Here is a 21,757-nt window from a genome sequence, read left to right on the forward strand (position 1 = left end):
TCCCCTCCTCCCCTGAAGTCCCCCCATGGACACTTCCCACACTGTTCTAGAAAGTCCCATAACCCTCCTGAGCAGTTTTTCAGAAGGTAAAGGAAGGAGGGGTGAAATAAGTGAAAATCACCTCCTCCTTCTATTAGTGGGCACCCGGAACGTTCTTTCAGTGAGTGAAGCTCTGCTCACGGGGATCTTAGGATCTAAAATATCTTCATCAATCAGAATGGAGTTTGATTAGGCATTTTATTCTAATCTCAGAAACGCACATCAACTGAGAGTCTGTATAGTTAAAGGAGCAGAGCTTTTGGTCTTTGAGCTGGGATGCCTGTGTTCATGACCTTATTCCTTGGACAAGGAACTTTTCAACTTCACCTCCCTTCTCTGAAATTAGACACTGCCTACTTCACAGGGCTGTTGCAAGGGAAGAACCATTTAAAACATTTTTCATATTGCAAATGCAATCTAAATTCTTAAAATGACAATAATATAAATTAAAAATAAGGAAGAATCTATTCGACTCACATCTCGAGGCTCCCTGCTTCTTAGTGGTTGTACATAGGTTTTGGCAGAAAATTTCACTCTAGAAGAAAAATATAAGGTTACTTAAAAACAACAATAACTTTGCCTAGCCTATCCAAAATAGGATCTAACTTCAAGAGAGTTTCCTGCACAAAAGTAGAGAAAATGCTTTTTTCTGAAACTTATTTCAGAAGAGAATGCTTAAGAGAACACATGAGAGAGCAAACATTTCTGATATAAACACATCGAATAACATTTGGGTAACTAGATTACCACCCACAACAGCAAGTTTGGTGTGAGTGTTGCCTTTCTGGCTTTTAAAGGGAAGGCTATAAAAATGTAATTACATTTTACTTTTCCTATTAAGAATTTTTTCCCATCATTTTCAGTTAATAGTTGCTTATTTGTACAGAATTCCATTTTTGCGTTGTTCAAAAACTGCTTTGCATTTTTGTTGGAGAGGTATAGTGTGGCTTGTAGATTTCAGTCCATCAAGGCTAACTGTTCTTCCTTCAAGATTTGCACAGGACTCTCATGACAAGCATGTGCAACAGAAGGCTGCCAACATAATTTGGTTATCAATACTGCCAATGCAATGAGGCAATTGAGAAACAGCTGGAAGTTTGCTGAGAACATCAATTCAGCGGAAGCTTTTCACAAAATGATTTTGGGGGGACGGCGGATAGTGTTTAATTTTGTGTTGAATTGCTGTCTGAGTAGTTTTATTTTGCTGTATTCAGTTTAAACGGTTTCATTTTGTCTGAAAGCCACTCCTGGACACCATTAGTCGGGTGGTCGAGACAGGATATCAAGCCAACAAAATTGTACTGTGAAGGAAAAATACATCTGGGCCAGGTTGAACAAGAACTGGGGGCGGGAGAGAAGCCAAAGGAGTCCGAGCAGTTACTTGACATGAAGAGTGGCTCTTGTGACATATAAAAACATAGCAATGATAGCGATGTTGCTGGCCACTTCCTGGCTTCTGTCACACATAACTGTGCATAAGTTCCTAAGAAAATGGAGGGAGCCTTTAGCATTTCTTTCCACACTATTCCTCTTTCATAATAGCCTTCTGGGCTGGACAGCTAAAGAACATAAGTTCTTCCTTTCTGGAGCTTCCTGCTTTCAATTTCTTTGCAGGATTAGGAAGGGCTCCTTTACACGGCAGCCACGTGGTTTGAACTGAGGGAGTGCCTCCCTCCCTCCCTGGCATGTGTGCAAAGGGGCGAGGGAGTCTTGTTTTTGTAGCTCAACTTCTGCTGTACTCTTTTCTCACAGCCCCCAGAAAATCTCTGACTTACTTCTGAGTAGAGATAATACAGTGGTATAAGTCTGCAACCCTCAGCACACTTACTTGGGAGTAAGCCCCATTGAACTTAATAGGGTGCTCTGAAACAACAGAGGATGTTGCTTCTGAGCTTGGTGGGGTGGGGGATCAGATGTGTCTCCCTTCGTTGCAGGGAGACATTTTAACCTCTTCTCCCTCCGATTGAGAAATGCAGAGGCAGGAGACGCAATTGGCAGGCGATTCTTGCCCTCGTGCCTGTCAAATCTCCTTGGGTCTCCTTCCGTGCAACCCTGCTCCCATCCTCAATGCCTTCGTGATCCTGACTGCACCCCCAGCAACCAAAAACAAAGGCCACAGCAGGCAGACAGTCTTCCACTATGGGAGAATTTCATGTGGAGGTCATGGCACTCCTGTTCCATGGGCTGGGAAAAATACTACATTTTTTGCGTTTGGGGAAAACATGGGATAGGCTGGGGGAAATGGCAGGAGACACCCTGGAGAGAAATGGCATCATCTAAAGAGCCTGCAAACTTCCGTGACAGAGCCATCTCAATAGCAGGATAAAAGCTCCGTGTGATGAATCCCTGAGTAGTCTACCAAATATCCAATACTATCAATGCTGTCATTTTGGAGGACAGGGTCATTCTGAACTTGCCATTCATGCAAGGAATCCATAGTTCAAAAGGAAGATGGAAAGAAGGATAGAGATGGTGCCCATGTTTGAAATAAAATCTGTATAGATTTTCAATGATTTAAACAGTTTGATCAAGAAACCAACCAAAAAGGAAGCAACCCTGGACTTAATTCTGATAGTGTCCAGGACCTGGTGTGAGATTTAATTGTTGTTGAACTAATTAGGAACAATGACACAGTGCTATCAAATCCAATATATATGTAGGTGGAAAGGTGCCAAGTCAGTCCAACATGGCCACATTTTATTTCAAAAAAGAAAACTTCAGAAGACGGCATTATTTAAACAGGAGAGTCAGAAGGATCAAATCCAAGACTCTTGAAGATTAAGTGAAACCACAACAATAGAAGCCCAGCTAGAATGAGTACCATAGATTAGGAAAGTTGCCAAAATGTCCAAGAGGATACCAGCGTGGTTAAATAAAGAGCAGAGTCAAAGAAGCTATTAAAGGCAACTTCCAGTAGGAGCCATGTTGCCCTGGCAAGCGTCCTGCAGAGGCTCTGTAGGTCGCCTCCTCAAACAGCTTTTGAAAGGTTGAAAAACCTTTTCATCTGCCCTTGGAATTAAATGGGGAAGCTAGAGTACCATCTGGATAAGATCTTGGAAGAACAACTTCTTTTGCAGAGCAGCAAACCTAGATAGCATAGTAAGAAGCAGAGACATCACCTTGCCAACAAAGATTTGTATAATCAAAGCTATGGTTTCCCCAGTAGCAACATATGGCTGTGAGAGCTGGACTATAAGGAAGGCTGAGTGCCGAAGAACTGATGCTTTCGAACTGTGGTGCTGGAGAAGACTCTTACGAGTCCCCTGGACTGCAAGGAGGTCAAATCAGTCCATCCTAAAGGAAATCAACCCTGAGTGCTCATTGGAAGGACAGATACTGAAGCTGAAGCTCAAATATTTTGGCCACCTAATGCGAAGAGAAAACTCCCTGGAAAAGACCCTGATGCTGGGAAAGATTGAAGGCAAAAGGAGAAGGGGGTGGCAGAGGATGAGATGGCTAGACAGCATCACCGATGCTTTGAATATGAATTTGAGCACACTCCGGGAGAGAGCAGAGGACAGGAAGGCCTGGCGTGCTATGGTCCATGGGATCACAAAGAGTCGGACATGACTTCACGACTGAACAACAACAAGAAGAAGAGCTGGACTCTAAGGTCAGTTTTCTGGAGCGTCATCTACTCAAAGCTGTTTTGAAACTCCTACGTAATTAGGAGACTTCAGGGCTGGCAAGCTCCAAAAGTATTTATGAATTAAAAATACCAACAATATCTGAGGACCTTCAAAATCTGTTGAAGTGACTGTTTGTAATTATACGTACTTGCTTTCTTTACAGAAGAGGAGGATGGAAACAGCAAGGGGAAGGAGAAAAGCCGCAGGACCACCGCCAACTCCCCCAACACCCCCCTTGGCCAAGGTTTCTAGAGAGGCTGGAGATGTAGAGGAGTTGCTGGCTCTGATAAAAACGTTATCTTCTCAATTAGCAGAACAGGCTAAGAGGCTGGATACAATCCAAGATTCTATTACTAACCTTCAAGGGGCTGTGGATTTTAATTAATAGCTCTTTGCAAAAGATAGAATTTAAGGTTAATGCTCTCCAAGACCAGGTGTCTGCGCAAGAGACGGCTATGCATGCCTCCCATAATATCCTGTCTGCGAGAATTTCCCAACTGGAGGCATATACTCATAGAGCGAATCTGTGTATCCTTGGTATCAAAGATCTGCCTGCTGATACAAGTCTGTCTAAGTTCTTGGATAAATTTCTGCATGAGCTACTCGCTCTGCCATCTGATTATTTACTCGATATTGAGCATGCGTAACGTGTTCCAGGGCCAGTTCATGGCATCAAAGGGTTTGCATATACTGTTATAGTTCAATTTGCAAGAGTTTCTACAAAAAATCATATTTTGCGCTTGGCAAGAGAAGTGGGAGAACTTTTTGGGGGGCCAACACGAGACAAAGTTATGTTATTTCTGGATTACACTAAAGAAATTGCTGACAAAAGAAGCAATTTACCAAGGCAAGAAATCAGGCAAGACAAATGAATCTGTAATATCATATCAAATATACTGCTATATTTTCCATTCTTTTTGAAGGCCAGATGAAAAAGTTTTTAAATCATGAAATGGCGGAGGCTTGGTTAGCTGGCATTCAAAGTAAGGCACGGGAGACATCTTCCCCAGCCTCATGAGCTGGGAACTTTTCAATTATTATTGCTCTTCGGATTTTTTGGGGTTATAAGGTCTGGGCAGTATGCCAGTCCAGAGGACTGTTTATATCTATCCCTTTCCCCCCCTCTTTTTCTTACTTCCTCTTCTTTTACATTAGACTTGATATACTGTATAATAACATTCCTGTTTGTGTGTGTATAGATATGTATACATTCATATATAGATTTAGAAAATATAGATAGGATAAAATTTATTAGTGATTTATTATTATTACGTATCCTTTTTAATTTCCTTCCTTTTAAAATTATTATTACTATCATTATTATGAGACTTTGATTAGTAATATTTTTGGCTGGTTAAATTCTTAAGCTTTACTATTATATGTTAACTGAAGGGCAATATATGGTTATTGGAAATGAATTGTAGGCTTGCTCCCTTGCTATAAGACTGATGATATGATATTAAAATGTAAGGTTGATTATCTATGCTGTACTGAATTGTAATATTGGCAATGTTATAGGTATAACTTTTAAGTAGAATGATATTTGAAGTTTGTGTGTAATGGAGTTTAAATTTAATCCTTTTAAGTAACTTTTTAATATTTTTTTCTTTTTCTTCCTTGCTTTCTTCTTCCTTTTCCTTTTTTTTCCTTTTTTCTTTTTCCTTATTGCTGTGTCCTCCTAAGAATACTATACTGTTGGAAACTGTAGATAATGACTAGGTTGTTGGTACTGTTTATTTCATTTATAAAGATAAATAGAATAAAAAGTATTTTCAAAAAGAGAGAGAGAAGCTATTAAAGGCAAAAAGGCTTCCTCCAGAAAATAGAAGTCTGTCCTAATAATGAAAACGAAGAGGAGCACAAACGCCGACAAAAAAATAAGTTAATGATAAGACAGGAAAAACTGATATTTATTTATAATGTATTTATAATAAGATGCATAACCTACATTTTCCTCAAAGTGGTTAGCAAAAGCACACAAAATAAAAAGTAATCCAAGAATTAAAATGCAATAAATACAGCAAAACACACCAAAGCTGAAAAATAGCATGAAAAAACAAAAAGAGTACATTAAGAACTTATTGTTAAAAATATTAAGATCAACAATTAAAGAAAAATACAGAAAACTGGACAGGGAGGTGATTAGACCATTGGATGACAAAGGAGTTACAGGAGTGATAGAGGTGGCTAAGATGACGGCAGCAAAGCTGAATTAATTCTGTGTATTTGTCTCTACTGTAGCACATGAAGGAGACATAACTGAACCTGAAGAGGTATTTTTTACAAAAGAGGGCATCTAAAGAGCTAAATCAAACAGGAGACATCTCTCAGTCCCGATGGCATTCACCCAAGGGTTCTTAAAGAACACAGGCGTGAAATTGCTTCTCTTATAACAAAACATGTGTCCCTAAAATGGGCCTCCATATGAGAGGACTAGAAAATAGTAAATGTAATGGATATCTTTAAAAAGAGGTCCTGGGAGAGGGGGATCCTGGCAATTACAGGCCAATTAGCTTAATGTCAGTTTTGGGTAAAATGGTAGACGGCATTATTGAAGATAAAATCATTAAGTATATCAGAGGACAAGGAAGGATCAGCAGGGCTTCTCCAAAGGTAAGTTATGCTCCACCAACCATGGGAATATGTATGAAAACAGTGGTAATCCAGGAGACATTCTGTACTAGGACTTTCAAAAAGCATTTGACAGAGTCTTCCTAAGTAAATTTAGCAGCTGTGGGATAAGAGAGGAGGTTGCTTTATGGCTTAGTAACAGATTAAACAACAGGAAGCAGAGGGTGTGAGCAAGACAGTTCCCATAATGGAGGGAATCAAGAAGTGGATTGCCACAAGGATCTGTACTGGGACCAAGCTGTTTAACTTGTTAAATGATCTGGCGTAAGGGATGAGCAGTGAAGTAGTCAAGTTTGTAGATGGCAATAAGTTATTGAGGAGCTGTTGATCTGTGCACATTTCTGTACATCCGATGGAATTCAGAGATTTTGATGGCAGTACATCCTTTCTGGTCATGTGAAACATACACATATGTCAAGAACAGCACAATGTGTTCTCTCAGTTGATCATACACTCTTAAAGTAATTGGCAGTGTATAAGCTAGCACGGTAAGGTGCGAGCAACGAAAACTCTCGATATACAACAAAAGCCATTTCCAAACTACACCAAAACTGTATTTAGTCCACAGACCTTACCATATATTGGTACATAAAACAGTTAACAAAGGCATTTGTTGCAAGACATCTGGGAAACCCTGTTTCATCTTGCATATTGCTCATCTTTGCTTTTCTTCTTCATGCACAGGAATACTTACCTAGCCGTACTTGGAGGTGTTAGAGCAAAGTGCGACTTAGTTTGGTCTTTCAGGAATGCACCAAATGGAGCTGATCTAAGTTAAAAAATAAAAATTGTTTAGAAAGAGATCACACCTTCCTCAAAAGTCAGGCCTAGACTAAAGTCTCTGGAGACTGACAGTAGCTTTTGGAAGAGTTCAAAGTAGTATGATGGAAGCATCAATTCCCATGCTTCCATCTTGTCTTCTGTCCTACTGCTACCACTTGTTAAAGTAGTTCATGCAGGTTTACAGAAACAACATTGGGATGTGCAACAATGTCCCTTTCTAAACACTTCCAACTCTTGAGTGGGGAGGGAATCTATCACTTATCACTTCTTTCCAGCCTATGCCTTTAGTCATATTTAGCTCTGGAGCTAATCTGTAGCATAGCCTTTGTAAAAATCCATCAATGTAGTGTACATTCATCTGTAGTTTAAGGCAACTTTTGCTTTACATCTAGATGTAAGTCAGACCTGCAACATTCTGAGATCCAGCGATGCCTCTTAGAATTCATCAGTAATCATTAGTACAGTGTTCTCTTCATTCCCAAGACTATTACAGCTGATCCATTATATCTATCCTGATCTATTTAGAGCTAAGGAATTGTTCCCCCTTGCTTTCATTTAGAAACCTGACTTCCTTTAAACCTGACATCTGGAATCTCTCCCTAAATCAGGGGTGGGTAACTTGTGGCCCTTCAGATGTTTTGGCCTACAGTTCCCATGAGCCCTAGCCAGCATAGCCAATGGTGAGGCCTGATGGAAGTTATAAGCCAACCCCTGCCTTAAATGGATGATTATTTGCTTGGCTGTTTGGTAGTTTTATTTATTTTAATTATTTTATAGGATCATCATTTCTTGTAAGCAAATAAATGAATTTACACATTACACACACACACGATATATACACACACACATTCTATGCCAAAAGCGTGCAATATTTATAAATATACACAGACATAAGCTGTAAGGTGTTCAAGAAGGCCAATTCACTCTCCCCCTTTGGTTTTCTGTTTTTCTTTTCCACTCAATATTCCATAGCTCCAAGTGAACACAAAACATGCTCAGTCCCCACTATACTGTTGTTTTGGGAGGCGTTGCTCACATTTGACTTTTTTATTTTTAGAAAAAGCTTTTTTGTATTTCTACAAACTTGGGGTTCCTCCAGCTCTGAGCATCTATTTTGGCTCCATGCATGTCAGCACCAAGGCACTGAGATCGCTATTAAAGGCAGCGATATTGTTGTCTTCCCATCTATCCACTCCCAATTTCCCAATATTTTCTACTTACTTGTATTTCTGATTTGACTGGCCTGCTTTGGTTTTTAGAAGCCTTTTACATCCTATCTTCCAAGGATCCCAACAAGGACAGTATAAGTAGTGAGACTGGGACATGTTTGCTGTTATTGAAACTTTTGTGGTCAAAAACCTGCAGGTAGAAGGACAAAATAGAGATTGAGAATTTAGAGACATGCACTAAGCAAAAAAGATGCTTGTGTAAACCAGTGGAACCAGCTCTCCTAAAGTGAGGATCCTGAGCACCTACGAGGCAAAGAACATTTGGAAATGGCAGACAGGTCAGAGAAAATGGAAGATTTCCTGTCTTTTCTTAACACAAGACTTTCCCAACTTGGAGCTGTCCAGCTGTGTTTGGCCACGCTGGCCAAATAGGTGGGAATTATGTGAGTTGTAGTCCAACCCATCTGGAGGGCACCAGGTTGGCGAAGGCTGCTAACACCACAAATTAGTTGAGGGTGTAAGTATGTGATATACAGCTACAGCAGTTGAGAAGTTTCCAGTTCCTCTTGCCCAATTGCAGCCTTTGAAGTGCCTCAGTGCTCCCTTCCCGGAGGAATAGACCTCCAGGCTGCTGAACTGTTCTTTGCCAACCCTACCAGAATCAAGTATGTAGTACATAATGGATCCATTTCATTGTTTATAACAAGGGCCAATTCACTGCATACAACCAGTGAGATAGCCAGAGAGATACAAGTATCCTTGAGGAATAATCACATATGGTCTGAAATGGGTCAGAGGTGGTGTGGAAACAGGATACTACTCTCCTGTCTTATCTCCTTGCTGATTTAAGGCGGTATTTTCACACTCACTCACATTCCCCTACCTTATATTATTGGCTTGAGGGCCAATCATATACCACTTTGCTTTACCTTTAAAGGTTCCTATTTATCTATCAAGCACTCAATCACATTTCTATGCCACCCAATAGCCAAGGTCTCTGGGCGGTTCACAAAACAAAACTTGAAACCATAGCATACCATTAACTCCTAGATGCTTTCTTTTGAGTAAACAGGTTTAAGATTGCACGGTAAAACGCAGGGGCTGTCGTCCAAGAGGCAGAGTGAAGCAGTTACCTCGGGAGCAGGCTTTGGCCAGTAGTCAGTTTATCTTCGTATTTATTTTTACAGGGTTGGATACAGATTTAAGCCGGCTCAACTGCACTGGCAGAAGTGGATTTTCCGGTACCCTCCTTCCAAAAAATCCCTCCTTTTTGCCCCTTCAAAATGGTCCTTCTGCCAGGAGAGCCTAAAGCAGGTCCTGGTTCCAACCGCTTGGATCCCAGGGCAGTTTGCAATATTTAAGACAAACAGTTAAATGCAATACATTACAGCTTCAGACAAGGCTAAAATCTCAAAACTAAAAGTTTAGGAGAGCGGAAGAGAGCTCAGAAACACAACCAAGGATCTGAAATATTTAAGCACACCTAAAAAAATCTGGAGGGATAAAACTTATTTTTCAAGTTTCCATCTAATTCCACATCAGATCTAAAGAACTCAGTACCCTGGTGCTCTCAAATATGATTTGAATATGTAAAAACACACACACACACACACACACACATTGAGAGCTTTGTTATGTTAATGTGCTAAAGCTGCAGAGCAACGGAAAGAAATGACTCCACACGGCCGTTCGCCGCAGCAGCGGATGGGTCTGTGCGCACCACCAGTTTCAGGATCGACGGCGCCGTTTCAGCTGCGCGTGGCCTATTTACATTTTCCACCCGCGTTGCAAACATCTTGAGCCAGCCCTGTTCATACGGGACAGTTAAAACGAATCAAGAAAAACTTACCAGTGGAGCTGATCTTACTGCTCGGCGGGTTGTGTCCGTCCTGTGTACTTAAGCAGGAGCCTGCAAACCTTCGAGACAGGTCCCGCGATGATTTTAGCTTTCTGTCTCACCATGGAAACAAGTTCACTGTGGCTGCCTCCCTCCGTTCTATTTTTAAAGGCGTAGTGCACGCATTCGTCGGATTCCTCTACATATTTATGAGCCCAGATGGAGTTCATTTTTTCAAAAAATTAAGGGGCGTTAAAACATGGTTGCAAATACTGACTTCCCTGGGAGGGTAAGCCAGCGGAAGGAGCAAGTTAAAAGTGAGCATAAAAGCTCTTCTTGTTAGTCAGGGGCAATTTCTGGGCCTTTAAGATAACTAAAGGAATACGACCTTATCGGTTGGTTTTTATGTGATTTGTTAAAACTTGTCAGTGGTCACTTCACCCCCAATACCAAGTTTGTGTGTATTTTGCTTCCTATTTTTTTGGCAGTAAAATTTATTCCACGCAAAACATCCTGTCTCCCATTATGTCCCTTTACACTAGCCTTGGTTACCTAGTATTTAGCAGCTCCTTTCTGCCGAGTTATTGCTCCAATCCTCTTCTTCCTCCGTTATCAGGATCTTAGAAGTCTCATTGCAAATCTGCCAGTTCCATTATAGTCTTCACAAATAAGACTTCTGTTTAGTTCTGATTGTTTTCTCCTGCTGCTGCCTGCCTATTTAATAATCCCTCAGATAATTATACAGTCTATCATCCAACGTTGCCGGTTTTGCACACATCAGCAAGGCTATTTATGTGTACGTTTAGCATAAATTTTTAAAACCCACCACTAAGATTACCTTGAAATACTTATGCATTTTCAAGAGACTTCAAACCCTCATATAACTCTTACTTAGCAGCTTTGTATATGCAGTTAGAACATCAGTTTGTATTTTGTTGTACTGATGGTGTCCAAGGCTTTTTTCAATGTTTAGATTATATTAGTCATTAAAAGTAAATTATCATTATATAGCTGTATTCGTGGGTACACAGAACACAGGGTTGTTGTTTTTTTCAGAGGAGAGGATGAAAGGGACCACTCACACAGAGGTAGAATTCTTGATTCTTGGTAACTGTTGTACTAATGCAAACTTCTTGAGTGTTTGCACTCAAACAGTGCAAACACTCAAACAGGCCAGAGGACTCAAATTCTTTATGTTGTGTTCACATCTTGAGCGCATCTATTCAATATACTTCGTTTTCATTAAAGGTTCATTGGTCAAAGAAGATGGAGTAAATTAACACCACTTAATCAAATTCATATCTTGCTTTATGAAGACACAGAAACTGGAAATACCACATTAAATGACTCATACCAACACTAGCAATGTTTGGAAGAAATCACTGTACAACGAGAATTGTGTAAAAAGGCAGATTTTAAGTATTTATCATTAGATTTAAATTCTACTATAAAATAAGTGTGCAAAAACTGTATGTCATTGATTGTAAAAAGAAATGTTGTGCAACTTGCTGGGAATGGCAAAAATGGATGCTATTTCAAACCTTTACTCTTTTCTGTTTACTTTACCGAAGATTTCTTATTCTCAGCTCAACAACATTTCCCCTTTCTGCCTGCACAAAAAGACTCATCTGTATGAACTTTAGGAAATATATTTAATGAAAATATCACAGTCTTCTAGTTCAAGCAGGAGAGACTGAAAGATATTGATACTGTTTATTTATCAAATATGTATAGAATTCAGGTTACAATGAAAAACCTTTCAATATTTTATATTACAAGAGTGTATATGTGTACATCTTTGTGCTGAACTAGCACTCAAGTATAGAATCCATTTTGATAAATATATATGCAAGTAAAGATATAGCCAATTGCATTCTTTTCTTCCTCTCATGATAATCATGTCCTTCAGGACATCCTACTGCTCCTCCCCCCCCCCTTTTTTTTTTACTGGTGGCAAAATCAGGCCTGCCAGATAAGCCACCATGCATTATAACAGCAGCAGTCTGGGATGTCACTTGCATTGCTTGTATCTATGTTAATCAGTATCTCTCAAACTGATTTTCTGGTGCCCTCTGCTCCAAAGCTCATGCTTTAAAAGGCTTTGGCACAAAGGTACTGCTACTCTAGCTCCCAGAGTATATTTTCTTGAGGAAGAACTTTAGGCACACTGTACAAAATGCAACTGAATACCTATGGAATGCAAGTAGATTTTACTGTTATTTTTTTGCTGCTATGGGCTGCACACTGACTGGACAAAACATATTAACTATCTCCTGCATCGGGCTGGACCAGGCTATCTTTCTATTTTAATTTTTTTTTTTTAGGATGAGACTTCTTTGTACCTTCAGATGACTCTCTTAATAGAAGGGGGAAAAGCTGTCTTGAAACATGCATTTCCTGAAAATACTTACAAAATTAACTTTTACATGAATATGGTCTACAGAAAGAGGTCTGGTTTACCAGGTCAGCTTCTTCTGCAGATAACAAATACATATACTTCACAAACAGATGCAGTTACAAGAAGTCCAGTTAGAAATCCACATTCATTCTAGATTACCATATAGTTTTTAAAAAAGAATGCAGCAAGAATTCATAGATTACATACATCACACATACATGAGTTCCATATTAGCTGAAATGTTGTGCTTGTTTTCCTCTAGACATTGCTTGCTAGCTTAGGCAAACACTACTGTTCCATTACCTGATCTTTCCCTACTACTGTAAAAAATACAGCAGAATGTGTTGGACTCCAAGCTAATGGAGAACAAATTAAACAAAATCCCCTTTTATCTACCTTGTCAAAGAACACAAGCTGTTATAAACCATTAAGAAAATGCACTCTAAAAGCTTTCAAAATTTTAGAATATGCTTTAATTTAAAATAGAATTAACCCGTATATAGCACTTTATAATAAATACTTCTTTAACCATTTACAGGATTTTCCTTAGTTTCCACAACCAGTTGAGCTACTGTATGCTCATGGATACTGAGAGAGACAGCAGTTGACAAAATACTTGTGTAGCTGTTTGTCATTTTTACAGAAACCATCAGTTTGTCAGCTGTTGTTTTACAGAAACCATCAAAAATTCTCACCTAGAATGCCTAGAAGATTTAGGGAGAAAAGCCATATTTTAAGTCACACAGTTACATACAAAGCCATCATGTGTCTTATACCTAACCTACTTAGAACTTTTGGAAATATCCTGTGGTAACTGGACCTCATGTATAGAATCGCCTTCTTACCAACTCATACCATGCCTAAGAGTCAAGTCACCCTGCCACTATGTGTGCTTAATTTTCAAACCATGCAGACCTTTCCCCCTGCATGGGTTGGGAATGTGCTCTATTGGCAAGGTAGTTATGTGCATTAGCACATCATAAGCACAAATCAGTTTGATCACACAGCTCATTGCCAGCATGTCATGATTTGCGAGTATTCTCAACCTGTGGAGAGATAGGCAATTTTTATATGTGTGTAGAGTTCATGCATCTGAAATGCCTACTTCAGTCATCACATGGAAAGTATGGAGGGAGGGAGGTCCAAGTCACTTGCACTTCCTCTCTCCTTCCCGCCTCTGTTTCACATCCAAAATGATCCAGAGAGAGACTAAATGTCTATCTCCTCATTCTGCCAAAGCAGAAAAGTCTGCCTTCCCAGAACTGATTCATTCAGAAACATTCAGTTTAGAATTTATCTTATTAGGAAAGAAAGGTTTCTTTTTTAGCAGTGCCAAACCTTGTGTCTACTGCAGCTTGAAAACAGGTGCCATTTTATGCCACATTAGCACTGGGAGTTCTGCATGTCACTTTGTGCAGCAGATTTCTTGATCTCTCCTCTATGAAAGCTTTGCAATGGAAGCTTGCCAAGAATCAGAAGGAAACCGACTATGTACTTTATTTTATAAAACAGATTTCCCCCCAAACTATGGCTCCAATCCAGTCACTTCAACTGAGGTTGTGCTGTAAATCTGTGGAATTACTCAAAGACATGAATGTGTCCCATAACACAGCCAGATGTAGAATAGAGTATCAAACGCTATCTTTTTGTCTGCCAAATATATGCTCCCCATTTAAATCAAATAAATATATACTCTAAAAAAAGAACATGGATTTTACTCCCTTCTTAATATCTGCCTGAGTTTTTTTGTTTGTGCAACAGGAGATGTCATTGTAATTCTGCACTCCTGGATATGAATATACATCACAAGTATTTTCTTTATTGAGCTTGTGACACTATTTTTTAGAGAGCTAGTATATATTCCATCTGTATTTATATTTTTAATGTATAAATTAAGCTGAGCTCTCCTCTAAAAACACATTGCATCTGTTGTTCTGGACCAGTATTTAATAAAGATTTTACCCCTTTCCTTAGAAGTGGTAGGATTTCTCAGATAATACCCAGTAAAGCACACTCAGAGATAAAACTGACATGGATATTTACTATTTTACTATTTACATGTAATATCAAATATAGAAAATATGTATTTGTTTGTGTGGCCTCCTAGTGATCATCACAGAAGGTCAGAGATTTCAGTGGTCTCAAGACTGAACTTTGGTTTGCTCTTTCCTTTGCTCTCTTAATTTCATTTCCACATTTCATGCAAAGTCTCCCCCTCCCCACCTTTAACCATATACCTGTCTCTTCCAACAACCCTCTTTTAAACATTCTTTTAACCATGACCTACATCCCTTGTCCATGCATTTTGTGTTATTCCGCCAGCTGAAAGTCAATCATGCTAAACTGCTCAATCCTCCTTCAGGACTCCCATTTTTGAGGAGGATGTGCTGACTGGGCCTCCAAGGGCTCCAATCATGACTGGAAGGCTCTGGTTTCTTCTCAGTCCACCCATCAGATTGCTGCCTGTGCTTACATACACAGCTGAGTCCTGCCTTTGCAGGCCACCTTTTGCCCCTTGACTTTTTTTATTGTCCCCCGGTTCATGATGTTTGACAGCTCTGGCAATACCCAGTTTCTTCAGCCTCTCCACCAGATTCATCTTCAGCTGTCCTACATCATAAGGATTAGAGGATTTCTGTCCATACATCTCCTGCAGTAATGTTTCAGCTGGTCGAGAGGCCAAAAAATTTTCAGACACGTTTGCTCGTGAGTCAAAAGGCAAAGGGGAAGGACAAGGGGAATGCAAAGGAGAATTTGGTGGTGTTGAGGGAACAGCAAGTATCTTGGGGGGCTGAAACATTGGTGCACCCTCCAAAACTGGACTGTTGTAGACCTTTGCTGAGATGCCCTGTTCTTGCAGAAGTTTAGCTAAGCTTCTTGTGCTACTTAAAGTGGTAGTTGAGTCTCTTCTGTTAGTAACAAATTCTCCAGTACTAAGCCTGTATGATATGGCTGGGGAGCTCGTAACTGTACTGCTTGTACTGCTACAACTTCCAGAGCATCCGGGTGCATATGAAGCACTGGAAAACAAACAAGACGAAAGACAGACACACAGATTGAATACCATTATTACTGTCCTCTGTAGAAGAAACAAAAGAAAAGGATAAAGCTTTCAGGAATCAAGGGAAGAGCTTCTATGTTCTATATCAACATCAAGGCCTTGAGTCCTTGCCTCCTTTTCTTTACATGGCAATATTCCACATATTGTATCCCCCTTTTTCCTCTCTGATCCCATCCCTTTTCAAAAGTTTTGATATATGACAAATGTAATGATAATTAGTTAATACCTTCAAGGGGTGCAATCCTATGCAGGTTTAGACAGGAAAAAGTCCTACAACTCCCAGCATTCCCCAGCCAGCCATACTGTAAGATTTTTTCCCTGTGTAAACCTGCATAGGATTGCACCCTACGTGTAAAAACTGTAGTCTGTTTTGGCTAATCGGATGCAAAATTCTAGATCACTTGAATATAATTTATGAGTTAAGTGTACATTTGACTACATATAAAATTATGAGAATATCAATAACCTTCTTACCTGGGAGTGACCTGTGTGAGATCAGATGGGTGGAGGATTCTACAAGTAGTAAAAGTAAATGTAGAGTTTGTTGATGAGAGACATTTTCCTGGATTGGAAGCTATAATAAAAATTAAAACACATTTGATGAAAAGGAGATGGTGAAGAGACTAGCAGGTTAATATTTTCAAAATCCTATATTAGTAAGTGTAAAAACTAATTCTTCCAAGGCAAATACACTCCAATGAAAGAAAAGATTGTATACATTATTTTAAAGATATTTTTCTAAAAGAAGTGCCTAAGGTAAATTATATTCCCTGAACACTAAATTTTGCAACTTTAGATTGGGCTATCTTGAATCTTGGCAGCTAGCAGATGCTTTAAATATACTTTTCCTGATTGCTTAACCATGGTTAAGTGATTGGCAGTGGGCTATACGATTACACAACTCCTTTCTGGTGCAAATTCCACTGCTGGTATCAACCATGATTAAAGATTCTGCTGATGTCAATCTTAACCATGGTTAATGCTAGGCAAAGTAATATTAATCAGGGTTCTGAAGACAGAAACCTGGTTAGTGTCAACATAAGCCTTAACAATGGCTAAGGCCAAAAAGAGGAATATATGCTGGAGAGGAGAAAAGGCTGGAGGGAGATACAATAGCCTAATCCCTACAAGGAGCATTAAATTTACAGCAGTGCAAGGCCATCGCCACCATCAACCTTTTACTCACTACAACTGAGTAGCACTTTTTTGCACCTTGGCAACTGAGTAGCACATTTTCAATATAGGGCTGGTTAAACTTTCACTGCTTTTTCTGTAAAATGAACAGAAAAATCATCTTCCCATAAATATGTAAGAGACATGATTTATTATTGATGAACTAGGAAGATAAACTTGGCTTTAAGCTTTAATTGTCTCTCACAACAGAAAAAAATCAACTGCTAAAGTTATTCTGTATTATCAAAGCACCAGCAGAAATATAAGAGAAAAGTCAACTAAAATCACAATGGTTACAAATCCTTACCTGTGAGGGAAACTGTTGTTAATTTCGTGGGTGGTAGGAAGATTCCCGTCATTGACTTTGGCACTGTAGGTTTCCTTTCCTCCAGCGGGGACTGCTGCACTTGAAAGGTTATGCCTTCATCCTTTTCTTCCTCATCTTCTTCCAAATCAGAAAGGTGATAGACATCATCTTCAGACAGTGGTGTGAACCCTTTTGTGACAACACCAGGGCGTGGGTCAAGAATTGTGCCTAGGTTAGGCTGAGCCAACTGCTGCCAGTGGAACAGGGTCTGAGAGCCTAGTGAGGAAGGACACAAACACAAACACATCTCAAATGGATGGGGTTTAACCCTAGACAGCCAACTAGAAAGTAATTTAAAAATTACTCACTGGGGATTGGAAGCTACTGCATGTGATGGAAATGCATGGTGAAAGGATTTTAAAAGGTGACAGCAAATAATCTAAAAAGTTTTCCCCTACACTTGAGTGTTTTAACTTTAAAGCTGAGAAGGCGCTCTCCTTTCAAGCAGACACCGAAGTTGGACAAGGGGACTTATTGGTATTGCTTTTGGTGAACATTTAGATAGCCCTATTAGTGGGGAAAAAAGGCTTTGATTTCTTTACCTGTTCATTCCCACAAACATTATGAGTCAAAAGCTTATCATTTCTGTTTTACTGAGCCTGAGCGCTTGCCCAGGCTGCAGCTTCCCATGTGGATTGTTTTGCACTAATCTGGAAGTGGGGGACAGAGGGGAGAGCAATGTAAAATGATCAGTAGCTGTAGGTAAGCCACGGAAAAGGAAGAGGTACCAAAAGATGCAGGGTTTGTACGCAATAATTACTGTCTGCCTCCAGTCTGCCATTTGGAAGAACAGCAGTCAGCAGTGGAAGCTGCCTCAGTCCTGTGGGGTTTGTTAGTGACAAGCATTCTTAATCAGCAAGCCTGCCTGTCAGCAGAAAACCAGTTATACCTGGGAGCAGCCTGGAAGACAGTGACCTATCACAGGCCCTCTCCATGAAGTTAGGGGTGATCAGAGATCTGGCCCCACATCCAATTCTCAATCGGAGGATAAACTAACTGTCAGCTGACAATAACGCATGTCCCACAGTGAAGAGCTGTGATCACCGGAGAGCAACAGCAGACAGTCAACACCTTACCTTCAAGAGGTTTGACAATTTGCAGTTTCTCTGGAAGGAGAGAACGCATGCTGCTGGAGGATCCAGAGAAGTCTGTAAGTTCTGAACCGCTTCCCAGGGAAAGGCAGCTCTCCGCTGGTGTACTACAGCCACCAGGTTCTTCTTTCTGGTCAGCCAGCAGATGCATCCTGCGCTCCCACTCTTCTTCAAAGAACTGCTTCTCACTCAAGTAGTTCTGATGACGGAGAGTAAGCCTGTGCAGAGCAGTGGCTAAATCATCTCCCCCAGGGACACCAGGGTGGCCCAGCTTTTCCGCTTCCCTACTGGAAATAAAAGAATTAAATGCTATATCACTGTGATATTAAAAAGCAACCTCTCTCAAACAGTAGGTGGGCATCGTACAGTTTGTCAGCCTCACTTCTGTAACTGATGGTGCAGTTCAAAAACACATGTGCTACACTGTCACTGTGGGCAAAGGAAGTGATATGCTGCTCTAGTGGTAGCAGTCTGCACAAAACTCCATCTGGTATTGGTGTGAAGTCTTCCTGTAACATCACAACATAATCATTTCATGCAGAGAGAACAGAGCTTGCGAGCCACAGTGGATGGGGTTTTGAGCATATGATGGCAGACGCAACCAAGAAAGTCTGTGTGACAAAAATGGCTCTCCTCTTTGTTACTCATCTATATTCTAAAGTAAAATTTCCGTACTGTTCTAACTGTGCCAAAATATATACCATGGCTGGCACAGCGTTAAGATACCGAGAGGAAAAAACTCTGTACACAGCATCCCATGTGAGGATGCTGACAAGATTAGAAGATAAACACAAATAAAGATGGTAAATAGGAAACAAGAAATGAGATCTGTCCTTTTCAGTGTGGTCTGGGGTAACAGGAACTCTCCCTCCTCACCACAAACATTTCTAGAAGTGCAAAATCCAACAACGACAATGAAAGCTCCAGTACATTCTGAAGTGATAATATCTGTTATTTCCTACTTGGAAATGTTCTCTGAGCTGGTCTTCCGAGACTGATCCACCTTTCCTTCCACATGTTGCAAGCCAGAATGAAAAGGCTTTGCTGTCATGACAACACTTGAACGATTTGAACCTGGAATCGGGAGTGGGGCAGGACACGAAGCACAACGGCCACGCATAACATTAGCTACTCTGACAGTATCAAATATGCGCTTTTGTTGAATCCTAAAAAGGAAACAGACCATGGAGATAAACATATTTCGCTTACCTTCCACTTCTGTAAAATGTCCCCCAAACAAGTACGAACTCCTCAGTGATTGCCCCCTATAGCACATGCTCTTTCCTCTCTCTGCACCTGCACAGTCAGTGCTCCCATCATTCAAGTTGCCTCCCTCTTTTTCGCTTTCCTTACACCATGGTTCTCAGGGAACTCACATTTCTCAGCTAACTCCCTCTTCCATGTTGTCCTATCTCAAAGGTCTTTGCAACCTGTGTTACCCTTTTCTTTCTCTACCACATAGTTCACCCACTCCTCACACTACACTATTACCACTTTTTCTCTCTTCACATCCGTGCCTCTGCATCTCCATTCCTCAGTTCTTCTTAATTAAAATGTTCTATCTTGACCTTTGTAAGATGGCTAAGGCAGTTCACAACAATTTTAAACCATACTAAGAATAAAACAGAAAACAAACATTTCAACAACAAAAACAGCCATAGCAGTAAAAAAAAATTCCTTAGGCTACTCTTAGTAAGCCTAGAGGCTTTCCTGAAAAGTCTTGTTATTGCCATATCATGAAAGCCCAACAGTGAGAGGGGTATGTGTAAATGTTTGGGGAAAATGATGTCAGCTCCACCACATGCCTCTGAATCCTGGAGAGGAGCAATGCAAACATGGCAATGCTTCACCACTCCTACTTTTGATGGGCTACTGTCAGGCCTTATGCCTGCTCTTTGTGTTACACTGGCAGTGTGGTTGTTGCTACACCATGGAACCTTCTTGTACCAGAAGGCTAACATGAAAAGCTCGGTCCCACATGTGTCACGATTCCCTTATCTCCCACTTCACTTCAGGGCCCAAACATACACAGACGAGAGGCTTCAGTCTACAGCTTTTAATCCATTACTTCACAGGGTCATACAGATGCAAATTCTCAGAGAAATTCTCCATTTACAAGGAATGCCTTCAGGGGATCCAAATGGAATTTATGAGAGTTGACAGCTGTTTGAAGAGGGAGGCGGTCTTGCTAGCCTAACTTAAGGGGGGGAGGTCCCTCTCTTCTCGTGAGGCCTCTAAGCGCAGCTTCTCATGCAAGGCCAATCGGGTAGACTGCCTAAGTTCCACCCCTGCCTTGTCTCTCTTTGCTCTGCGTCTGTGCCTGGCATCTAATAGGTCAACCTCCTGTTCGCTGCCTCTCAAGGGGGGGGGGGTGAGGAGGGACCCTCAAGCTCAGCCATCTGTACATTTGTAACCTGAGAAGCAGGCCTACACGTATCTGGACTAGCTGGGAAAGCACTTCCCCCATGTCTGATGGTTCTCCTTCAGAATTTGAACTGCTATCCCACTCCCCGTGCTCAGAATCACCCCTGACAACAAGGGAGGAGCCTATGCTGCAGCTCCTCCCACCTGGACTGGGGCTTCTCAGTTTAGCCTGCGGATGGGAGAACCTGTGCAGCAACAGCTCCCACACCATAAACATATCATAAGAAGCAGTTCTTACATGTTCCCACAAAGATATAGGAAGGCACCACAAAAAATAGTTTTCAGAATTTCCTCAGGGAGCAGGGAGCCTGTGGGTCTTATATTGTGCAAGTCTGCACTGAAGCCTCAGTGCTAACTGATAATTTTGATAACAATACCTCTTAGTTACTGTGACTGCGTTTTAAGCAACAAGGCGTACATATTAATGTGCAGGACAATCATCTTGTCATGGCTGCTGTATAATACCACCATGTTATGTAGTGGAATGTTGCTTTCCCAAACTCAATATTTAAATTTAAATAAAAATAAAAATGGAGCATCCAAATCCAACTACATGAGATATCCAGATCCAACTACTGTCTTAATCCTACAGTTGACGGCTACTGTGATGTGTCAAAATGGGTTAAGTGTAGCAAAACAATAGCTGCACTTACTTTTGTTTAGAGAAAGATTCTTCATCCAAACGCAGCTCTTTCCGCATTGTTCCCTCAATCTCTGCTGCCAAAGATTCCTTAAAGTAGCAAAGAACATATTAGGATTTAACAGGTCCCTCAAGACATACTGAAGTAAAATGGATAACATGCGTTTTTGTTGCTCAGCCTAACACCATTGAGAAAATGTCTAAATGAACAGAATTGTCTGAAGCTCAAGATAGTATTTAGGTATTGCAATTTTGCAAATCCATTGCCGTTTCAGGGCTAAGTCGCAACTTTGGATTCTTTTCTGGATTCACTGATTTCCACTCCAAGGCCTGGATGAGTCACCATTGTGTTCAACTCTCTGTCTACCTCGTGGCTATTCTAGACTGTTTTACTAAAAAAGATGTTCCCATTAGCCATTTACAAAGGGAGATATTGAGGTACAAAGACAACTCTTTCTCCAGAGTAATTGTGAAGCTACAACAACATAATTTTCTACAATAAACTACCTATCCCC

General features: G+C 40.5%; 2 protein-coding genes across 5 annotated transcripts in view; both read right to left on the minus strand.

Annotated features, from left to right (window-relative positions):
- The window catches only part of FLACC1 (flagellum associated containing coiled-coil domains 1), a 47,527-nt gene extending 37,278 nt beyond the window's left edge, over positions 1-10,249 (minus strand). Inside the window, exons 1-4 of the mRNA XM_084817811.1 lie at positions 10,101-10,249; positions 8,304-8,441; positions 6,994-7,068; positions 517-574 (exon numbers count right to left, since the gene is read on the minus strand). Of these exons, the coding sequence (XP_084673937.1) occupies positions 517-574; positions 6,994-7,068; positions 8,304-8,407 (237 nt within the window). The 5' untranslated portion in view covers positions 8,408-8,441; positions 10,101-10,249. The remainder of the gene's footprint in view (positions 1-516; positions 575-6,993; positions 7,069-8,303; positions 8,442-10,100) is intronic.
- A 2,099-nt stretch (positions 10,250-12,348) lies between these two features.
- Positions 12,349-21,757, minus strand: part of TRAK2 (trafficking kinesin protein 2) — a 54,113-nt gene continuing 44,704 nt past the window's right edge. For 3 of the 4 annotated variants that reach the window (XM_084817721.1, XM_084817712.1, XM_084817742.1), the window contains 6 exons: positions 21,256-21,332; positions 19,141-19,344; positions 18,164-18,465; positions 17,028-17,303; positions 16,022-16,121; positions 12,349-15,506 (listed from right to left, as the gene is read on the minus strand). In XM_084817721.1, the coding sequence (XP_084673847.1) occupies positions 14,834-15,506; positions 16,022-16,121; positions 17,028-17,303; positions 18,164-18,465; positions 19,141-19,344; positions 21,256-21,332 (1,632 nt within the window). In that variant the 3' untranslated portion in view covers positions 12,349-14,833. The remainder of the gene's footprint in view (positions 15,507-16,021; positions 16,122-17,027; positions 17,304-18,163; positions 18,466-19,140; positions 19,345-21,255; positions 21,333-21,757) is intronic. The other variant, XM_084817731.1, reaches the window with a different exon arrangement.

The sequence above is a fragment of the Heloderma suspectum genome, chromosome 1 (assembly GCF_057233095.1).
Source record: "Heloderma suspectum isolate Gila_16-S chromosome 1, 16-S_ref, whole genome shotgun sequence".
Classification (NCBI taxonomy): domain Eukaryota; kingdom Metazoa; phylum Chordata; class Lepidosauria; order Squamata; family Helodermatidae; genus Heloderma; species Heloderma suspectum.